The sequence below is a fragment of the Camellia sinensis genome, chromosome 5, assembly GCF_055761805.1.
Source record: "Camellia sinensis isolate YWXY chromosome 5, ASM5576180v1, whole genome shotgun sequence".
NCBI lineage: Eukaryota > Viridiplantae > Streptophyta > Magnoliopsida > Ericales > Theaceae > Camellia > Camellia sinensis.
In genome coordinates, this window is record NC_138965.1 from 145,324,343 (window position 1) to 145,334,556 (window position 10,214).

A 10,214-nucleotide genomic window follows, 5' to 3' on the forward strand; every position below is an offset into this window, starting at 1 on the left:
GCCACAACCTGGCAGTAAAACGAGGATCTCTATCTGAGACGATCGTCACTGGAACCCCGTGTAACCTTACTATGTCCCGAATATATAAATCGGCCAGATGATCGACTGAATCTCTAACACGCATAGGAATAAAGTGCGCCGACTTAGTCAACCGGTCCACAACTACCCAAATAGCATCACTACCCCGCTGAGTCCTCGGAAGACCCACAACGAAGTCCATAGTAACATGTTCCCACTTCCACTCGGCAATAGGCAAGGGTTGCAACAAACCCGCCGGCCTCTGATGTTCGGCCTTCACTTGCTGACAAGTAAGGCACTTAGATACGAAAGCGGCCACATCTCTTTTCATACCCCGCCACCAGAACTAGCGACCCAAATCCCGATACATCTTAGTGCCTCCCGGATGCACCGCAAGGCGTGAATGATGGAACTCTCGGAGTACCTCCTCTCGGCAAGACTCTGGCATAAACAGACGGTCTCGGTATCTCACACTCAGGTCGGAATACACCGTCAAACCCTTCTCAACCTTCCCACCAGAAATCTTCTCACGAAGAGATTCTACCTCAGGGTCACTCCTCTGAGCCTCTAACACTCGAGTCACAAGTGTAGGCTGTGCAACAACAGAAAACAAGGCCGCAACCTCAACGGACTCGCCCAGAAGTAAGTTAAACTCCCCAAGTGTACCCAACATCTCCCATTCTCGGATGGCTATACTAGCTATGTCACCAACAGGTTTTCTGCTAAGGGCATCGGCCACCACATTGGCCTTTCCCGGATGATAATGCAACTCAAAGTCATAATCCTCTATGAACTCCATCCACCTCCTCTGCCTCAAGTTCAAGTCTTTCTGTGTAAACAAATATTTCAGACTCTTATGATCCGAGAAGACCTCGAATGTTTCACCGTAAAGATAATGCCTCCAAATCTTCAAGGCAAAAATCACAGCTGCTAACTCTAGATCATGCGTAGGGTAATTCTGCTCGTGAATTTTCAACTGACGTGAGCCATAGGCAACTACTTTGCCTTCTTGCATTAATACACAACCCAGACCCTTTCGTGAGGCGTCACAATAGACTGCATAACCCAACCCTCTCTCTGGAATAATCAATACTGGAGCGGTGGTCAGTCTAACTTTCAACTCTTGAAACGACTTTTCACAAGTCTCACTCCATACAAATTTGACTCCCTTTCGAGTCAATCTAGTCAAAGGCGAAGCTAGTCTGGAGAAATCTTTTACAAACCGACGATAATACCCAGCTAACCCCAGGAAACTGCGGATCTCAAACACACTCTTAGGCTGTGCCCAATCTTGCACTGCCTCAGTCTTGGATGTATCAACAGATACTCCTTCCCCAGAAACTACATGACCTAAGAACTTGACCTCTTCTAGCTAGAACTCACACTTCCCAAACTTAGCATAAAGGTTATGGACTCTAAGTAATTCAAGCACCACTCTCAAGTGTTCCTTGTGCTTCTCTTCATAAGGTGAATAGATAAGGATGTCGTCCACGAAAACGACTACAAAACGATCTAAAAATTCCCGAAATATCCGGTTCATCAAATCCATAAAAACTGCCGGTGCATTGGTGAGCCCGAATGGCATCACCAGAAACTCATAGTGGCCATACCGCGTACGGAATGCCGTTTTCGGAATATCCTCCTCCCTGACTCTTAACTGATGATAACCCGATCTCAAGTCTATCTTTGAGAAACAACGGGAACCCTTCAACTGATCGAACAGATCATCTATACGAGGCATAGGGTACTTATTCTTAACCGTGGCCCGATTCAACTTTCGGTAATCTATACAAAGTCTCAAAGCACCACTTTTCTTTTTAACAAAGAAGGCCGGTGCTCCCCACGGCGAAACACTAGGACGAATAAAACCCTTGTCTAGTAACTCCTGGAGCTGAATCTTCAACTCAACTAACTCGGCTGGGACAAAACGATAAGGTGACATAGAAATCGGCGCCGTGCCGGGCACTAGGTCAATAGAGAACTCAATCTCCCGATGCGGTGGCAAACCAACAAGATCCTCGGGAAAGACGTCCGAGTACTCACAAACCACCCTTGGCAACACAATCTGAGTCTCATCATCCTCACTAATCGAAAGGTTAGCAAGTAGACCACTAAGTTCACTCCGTCCTTGCGGAACATACCCCGGTGGCAACACATTACCAACCCGGTCCCCTAGAAAATGAAAATACTCTCCGCTCACGGTACAACAAGTGACCCTCTGGCGGTAGCAATCAATAACTGCCCGGTATGACGATAACCAGTCCATACCCAAAATAACATCGAAACCTCTCATAGGCATAACTACAAAGGAAAATGGAATTCTATGGTAATCAACCTCTATATCACAACCCCTAACACCTTGTTTCAAAATCAATTCACCCCCAAGAGGTGACACTACACAAATAGGAGATGCTAACTATGCTAACTCCAACTCCAAAACAGATGCAAATGCAGCAGACACAAAGGAATGGGATGCACCCGTATCAATCAAAACATTAGCAACCGAGTTGCAGAACAAGAAGGTACCTCTCACAACTGATGGTGCTGGCACAAGATCCTGCGCGGTAACAGCATACACGCGCCTAGACGACCTCTGATCAACCTGCTCACCCCTAGGAGCATAAGATTGCTGCACCGACTGGGACGATGAAGCCCCCTGATTGGCCCTCGAAGCCTGGCGTGACTGCGCTGGCTGCTGACCCTGAATCTGCCTCAAACCAGATGCACCAGATGTGCCACCCAACTGCGGGCAATACCTCTTCATATGCCCTGGCTGACCACACTGATAACACGAGAGTGGCTGGCCTCTACCCTGACTCTGGCTCTGAGATCGAGTCGAAGATGATGCTGCTCTCTGCACTCCTCCCCTCTGAGGACAAACTGGAGACTTGTGGCCCAGCTGGCCACACTTGAAACAGGTAATGTCTCCCTGACTGCCTTTCCCCGAACTAGCACTCGGCACAGGAAAAGTCGATCTAGAAAAGCTACCTTGAGACTGCTGAGGATAAAAACCCTTCTGTCTCCTACCATCACTCTGACTATCCTGACTCATCTTGGAGCCCTTCTGTCTTTCCTCCTCCTCCTGCATCATGATCTCCATATGGGCTGCAGCATCAACCATACGCCCATAATCCCGAATCATAGTTCCCCCAACTCTCAGCTTAAGGCCACGCCTCAACTTCTTCTCAAACTCAATACAACGGCGTTCCTCAGACGCCACCAACTCAGGTGCAAACTTGGACAAGCTAGTAAATGCAGCCTCAAACTCGGCCACTGAAGAACTCGACTGCTTAAGCTGACAAAACTGGTCTCGCAGCTTTTCCTTGACTGCTGGAGATAAGAATTTCTCCTGGAAAACATTCACAAAAGCCTCCCATGTACCTCCTATACGACCCTTAGTAAACTTCCACCACTGACCCGCATCCCCCTTCAACTGGAAAGATGCCAAGGTCACTTTCAACCCCTCGTCTTCGATGCCAAGCATCTCAAACGTCTTCGTTGCCAAGCATCTCAAACGTCTTCGTTGTCTGTTCGAGCCATTCATCTGCCTTAAGCGGCTCTTTAGGATCACCCACAAATTCCTCCGGATTAGACCGGAAGAACTCCCTCTTCAGAAAGGAAGGTCCTGCATCTGCAACAACATCCTGAGCTTGATTCTCAGCTCTGAGAATGCCTACTGACTCCCTGAATGCCCCTGCTATCTCTCGGGCTAGAACGCCCATAGCCTGCTGGCCTACTGGCTCGGCCACATTGGCCTGGCCAACTCCCTCCTGAACTGCTGGAATCTCCTCTGGCACAGGCACCTCCTGCCTACTCGGCCTACCACGCCTACCGCGTCCTCGTCCTCGTCCTGACATCCTAATAAAGGAAATAAAGACGTTAGCACATTCATAAATGTGCCGAAGCTAAACTTTCGCGTCTTAATGCATTGGACAACAATAATTCATTCCACATAAGCACATAATCACAGAAGCACCTACGAATTTCATTCCCGGATAAAGATAGTCCCAATGCGTTACTATAGTTCCGGTTGGAAGCAGCAGTGATCAAGTGCCTTTCCAACAAGACTACTAGAAACTCAAGGGTCCAATCAACATCCTAGAAACTACATTTCATACCCACATAATCACATAAACATGTTATCACACAAGCATATAACTTTAGACTTAGTCTCTATCAAACGAGCCGAACCCAATGTGATACTAATCACTTCCCACGTACCCAAAGTATTCAAACTCGGTACGCTCTGATACCAAGTTGTAACGCCCTAAAAATTAACCCATTATATATATCAATGACATGCATTATTTAAAGAAAACACTTCAGTAATTCATTATAATATTCATCAGAGTCTTACTAAACAAAAGCATTACATGTAACATCAAATTAAATGCCCTAACGGCTTACATCTTTCCAAGCCAACACTTGGACACAAAAGTATGAGTTTTAACTCAAATATAAATAAAGCCCTAGGCTTGAGTGTTTACATGTACTAACAATGAAAAACAAATAACTAGAAATAGTCTTCAAAATCCAAGTCCTTCCAAGCTAAGTCCTTGGAGGTAGCTTATCACCTGAACCTGAAAATGATGTTCCCATAAAGGGTGAGCCACAGCCCAGTAGAAATATACTAAACCACATATAAGCAATGAATAAAGCAATAGCATTCAACAGATGGTTAACCAAGATAATCAATTACTTCATTTTACAGTCTCATGACACTATTGTCTAAGACACGTTTTACTTTCCAACTTTATCAATATGGCTCAGAACCTGGCCAAACTTACAGCAGTTAATTATATATATCATATTCACATTCTTCTAATGTCAACAAACAAATGAGACTCAAGCTCAAATCAAGACACTTCATACTTCCAGATTGATACACATTTTAGTGTTGTATCAATAAAAACACTTCTATATAAATAAGCACACATAAAAGTGATGCTAATGGAGTCCATCCCCTATCTCCTCCCAAACAAAATCCGGTTTAGAGGTTCATCCCCTATCTTCCCCTAAACCGTGGAGTACATCCCCTATCTCCTCCCACACAAAACAATGTATGTAAACACATAACATATGTAACACACAATCAATACACATAATGTCTGTATTAATTCAACAGTCAAAATTGATGATTCAATCAATGATTAGTTTCAGTTATCCCTAATCCTCATGCAGTGTCTACAACAATCACAGCTATCCTCCACCGATAGCCCAAAACAGTTATTTCTAGACTGAAAATAAATATATCAACAATTCAATGGGTGAGTGATTTAAATTATCCAACTACACCCCTTAATCAATGAATTCCTCAATTCCATGAATTTAACCATATTTCCCCAATTTTCTTTAATTAATTATACAAATTAACTTATTAATGCCACTAGGGTTTTTCCCAAAATTACCAAAGTGTCCCCAACATATCAAAATACCAAAACTTAGAACAAAACTTATAGAATGGAGTAAGAAATCCCTACCTCGAAGAAATAGCCCCAAAAGAGAAGATGGAGATGAAAACCCAAACTCCAAAATGCTCCAAACTACCCACAACTCAGATTAAATGGAAGCCCTCGACCCACTCTATCTTTTTAATAAAGGATCTAAGGTAGAAACTCACTCTAAGTAAATCAATCCTAAGAGAAAAGGTGTGTAGAGGGAGAGAGAACTCGTACTTAGGGTTTTGGAATATGAAAGTGGATGAAAAACTGATCTGAAACACGCTGCTGCCTATTTAAACCTGACAGGCTCGCTCGAGCGAAGACTTGGTCGCTCGAGCGACCAGACACAGAAAATATACGCTCGAGCCAAAGAGGCCTTGCTCGAGCCAACAACCCAAAAGCTCGCTCGAGCTAAAGAAGTCTCGCTCGAGCGAAGAACTCAAACTCTCAGGTCCGAAACCAGACACACGCTCGAGCGAAGGAACTCCCGCTCGAGCGAAGAACGAACTAACTCGCTCGAGCGAAGAAAAGCTCGCTCGAGCCAAAAACCTCTGCTCTCAGGTCTTACTACAAAATACAATCCTCGCTCGATCGAAGAAACCCTGGCTCGAGCGACGGACCAAAACAAAGAGTTCGCTCGAGCGAATAACTGCTCGCTCGAGCGAAGGGTCAAAATTCTGGGCAGCAACCCTTTGCTCCCAAGCCCAACCAACCTGCTACAAACCTGCCCATTGCATCCCCCAACTCAGAAATAGGAAAATAAAGGACGGTAACAATCATAATACAATGGCAGGAGCTGCGGAACCTAAGTCCGGACACAATAAGCAAATGGGAAAAGACCGGGGTCGCTATAATGTTCAACGTGATCGGTCTTTAACTGATCGGCTTACTCAAATGGATTTTTATAGTTATCGTTTGTTTGAACGACCCACAGAGTATTCAACAATTTTCCAACAATTTTGAGAGCTGGAAAATTGTTCCAAGAGTTTTTGGTTGATACTTGGGCCGCAACTGAACAAAATAGGTTGACTTACTACAAGCTCAATCAAGGAAAAATCCGTGCTGAACTTTACCAAGATTTGACAGATATTGATCTAAATGACCTTCAACCCAACCAAATTGGTCAAAGGTTTGTTTTGCCATCTTCATTTCCTGGAGGTCCTAGACACATGTTTGAAATCTTTCAAGACTCAATGGCTATCACACGATACAACCAACATCCATACATTTTTCTCACCATGACTGCAAATCCTAATTGGCCAGAAATTACTCCGGCATTATTACCGCACCAAAAGCCTATTGATCGTCCTGATTTAATTGCCTGTGCTTTTGAGTTAAAGAGAAAGTGTTTGATGAAGGAGATAGAAACAAACCGAGTGTTTGGTAATAAAGTTGCGCATGTTTTTACAATTGAATTCCAAAAGCGAGGCCTTCCTCATATGCATGCAATTCTATTTCTTAAGGGTCCAGACAAAATTCAAACATGTGCTCAAGTAGACAAATTGGTTTGTATAGAATTTCCAAATCCAAAAGATGAACCCTATGCTTTTTGAAACTATCAAGTGTTGTATGGTACATGGACCATGTGGTGCTCGAAATCCACAAGCACCATGTATGGAAAATGGTAAATGCACTAAAAGATACCCTCGAGCGTTCGTAGAAACAACTACTATGGATCCAGATGGATATCCTATCTATCGTCGTCGCAATAATAGGCAAGCTCATATTGTGAGGGGGAAAAAAGTTGATAACAGAGACATCGTACCATACAATGCATATCTTTCTAAACGTTTCAACTGTCACATAAATGTGGAAGTTTGTGCCAGAATGAGATGTGTCAAGTATATACACTAGTACATTTACAAGGGTTATGATCGTATAACGTTGGTGTTGGGATTGATAAATGAGATCCAACAATATCTCGATGCGAGGTATATTGGAACTCCAAAAGCTATTTGGCGAATATTTGGTTATCCATTGCATGCAGAGATACCAACAGTTGTATGCTTAGCACTTCATTTACCTAGAATGCACCGTGTTCTTTTTAATCCTGATGAATCATTAGAAGCAATTGTTTCAAGAGCTGGCCAACAAATGTCAACTCTTACTGGTTTTTTTGCATGTTGCACTTATATGGAAGATGAATGTCCATTCACTTACCAAGAATTTCCATAACAGTTTATTTGGCTTAATTCAAAAAATAGATGGAAACCAAGGCAGCAGGGCTATGCAATCGGTAGAATGTACTTTGTTAACCCTAATTGTGGTGAGCGATTTTATTTGCGTTTGCTATTAACTATTGTCAAATGACCAAAATCGTTTCAATGCTTACGCACAGTCAACAATATTTTGCATGATACGTTTAAATCAGCATGTGTTGTAAGAGGATTTTTAGAAGATGATAAAGAATTGATACAATGCCTTAAAGAGGCTGCAGTTATGAAAACTGGTTATCAATTAAGGAGATTATTTACTTTTATTCTTACTCAGTGCTCTCCACTGCAACCATATGCTTTGTGGAATCAATTTTTAATGCATATATGTGATGATCTTGCACATAAGATTCGAACATTGTTTGCCATTTCTGAACCTACTGAGGCTCAAATTGAAGACTATGGTCTATATCTTTTAAATCAAATGCTCCAAGAATCAGGAAAAAATTTAATTGACTTTCCGCAAATGCCACAACCTTCTACAACTTTGAGTGTAGTAGTTGGTAACAGGTTGATATTCGAACATCAACAACTGCAGAATGAGGCACAACAGGTAGATGTATAAATTATTATTGATCGCCTCAACAATGATCAATGAACAGCTTATAATGCAATCACTTCCTCACTCTTTGAAAATAAAGAAACTATTTTCTTTTTGAATGGAGGTGCCGGAATAGGGAAAACGTTTTTGTACAATGCGATTGCATTGAAGTGTCGTAGCCTTGGCCATATTGTTATTACTGTGGCTTCATCTGGAATTGCATCATTGTTATTGGTAGGAGGTCGTATTGCTCATTCGACATTTTCCATTCTGTTGGATGTATTGGAAAATTCAATTTGTGGATTTAGCAAGCAATTATTACAAGCAGAATTGTTTAGAGAAACAAAACTTATAATCTGGGATGAAATTCCTATGCAGCATAGACATTGTGTTGAGGCAGTTGATCGTACACTTCGGGACACTTGTGATAGTGAAAAGCCATTTGGGGGTATCACTGTTGTTCTTGGTGGAGATTTTCGACAAATCTTACCAGTTATAACCAAAGGAGTCCGTGAGAAATTATGAATGCATCATTAAGACACTCTTTTCTATGGAAGGATATACATGTTATGTCTTTAAATTTGAACATGCGCTTGAATCATGCAAATCTTGAAAATGCTAATTTTACAAAATTCTTGATGGAGCTAATATTTCTTTAAACTTTTTCTCTATTATATGGTTCTTTTAAATTGACGAAATTACATTTACGTTTATGTACTTTAATTGATTTTACTTACTATTTTATTTATTTATTTTTATAAATAGATTGTGACTAATCCTCAGGAAATTGTTAAACTTCCATCAACAATACACAAATGCCAAGATCTAAAAGACATAATCGCAGTAGTTTATCCGCAACTGGATGTGGCAATGACATCGACTGCAACATTTTTAACTGAACGTACAATTCTTTCTGCACGGAATGATAATGTCAGTGCTATTAATACTGCAGCATTGAATATTTTTCCGGGTAACACACATACTTATTTGGCAGCAGACAAGATGTCTGAAGATGATGAAATTGATCGTACTATAATAAATAGATATCCTAATGAATATTTAAATTCATTAGATCCTCCTGGGCTACCGACTTTTAAGGTAGAGTTGAAAGTGGGTTGTCCTATAATGTTGTTAAAAAATATTGCACCAAAAGATGGACTGTGCAATGGCACAAGATTGATGGTTGCTAGATGCAATACTCGCATAATTGAAGTTCAAATTTTAACTGAAAAAAATGTGGCAATTTGGTATTCATACCAATGATATCCTTGACACCGTCTTCTTCAGAAATGCCTTTCCGAATGACAAGACGTCAATTTTCAGTTCGATTGGCATATGCCCTGACCATTAATAAATCTCAAGAACAATCTGTGAAATTTGTTGGAGTTGATTTGCGCACACTAGTGTTTAGTCATGGGAAATTGTATGTGGCCCTATCTAGATGCACATTTTTTGATCATGTAAGTGTCATCCTTCCCGATGATGAGCCAGATTCTACTACAAAACATTGTTTATCCTTAAATTTTGTTATAGTGTTACTTATGGATCAAACTACTTTTGTCAAAAGGTACAATTTATTTATTGATAAATTTGTTTCTATTGATTACAAATTGTTATTTTAAAAATATTTTACTAAATGTGTCGACTTTTGTAGGATTGGGTTAAAAAATATATGGAGCTCAAAAAGATAAATACAACTAGATTGCTTCGATGGGGATGTAACAAGGTAATTTCAATTTGAAAGTGTTTTGATATATATATAAATTTCTTTTACTAATATACTAACCTTTTTTGTTTTTATAAATTAGTAGATTGTCGTACATGGTCCTTACTGGGGATACATACAAGTTGATACAAGGACTTTTTGGAAAGTGATGAGGCGCTCCTAGGATTTCTAAGAAAGAACAAGTTTGAATCTCATATTTATTTTTGTGAAAAGTGTACATATGCTAGCTACGATCCATATTTTGTAAAGTTTCCGATCGATGTGAAATTTATTAC

At 41.1% G+C, this 10,214-nt stretch overlaps 1 protein-coding gene across 1 annotated transcript; it reads left to right on the forward strand.

Annotated features, from left to right (window-relative positions):
• Nucleotides 1–8,138: 8,138 nt before the first annotated feature.
• On the forward strand, nucleotides 8,139–9,476 carry LOC114309976 (uncharacterized). Its single transcript, XM_082872191.1, has 3 exons — nucleotides 8,139–8,225; nucleotides 8,385–8,720; nucleotides 8,979–9,476. The coding sequence occupies exons 1-3, from the start codon at nucleotides 8,139–8,141 to the stop codon at nucleotides 9,474–9,476; spliced, it is 921 nt and encodes a 306-aa protein (XP_082728317.1).
• Nucleotides 9,477–10,214: the final 738 nt, after the last annotated feature.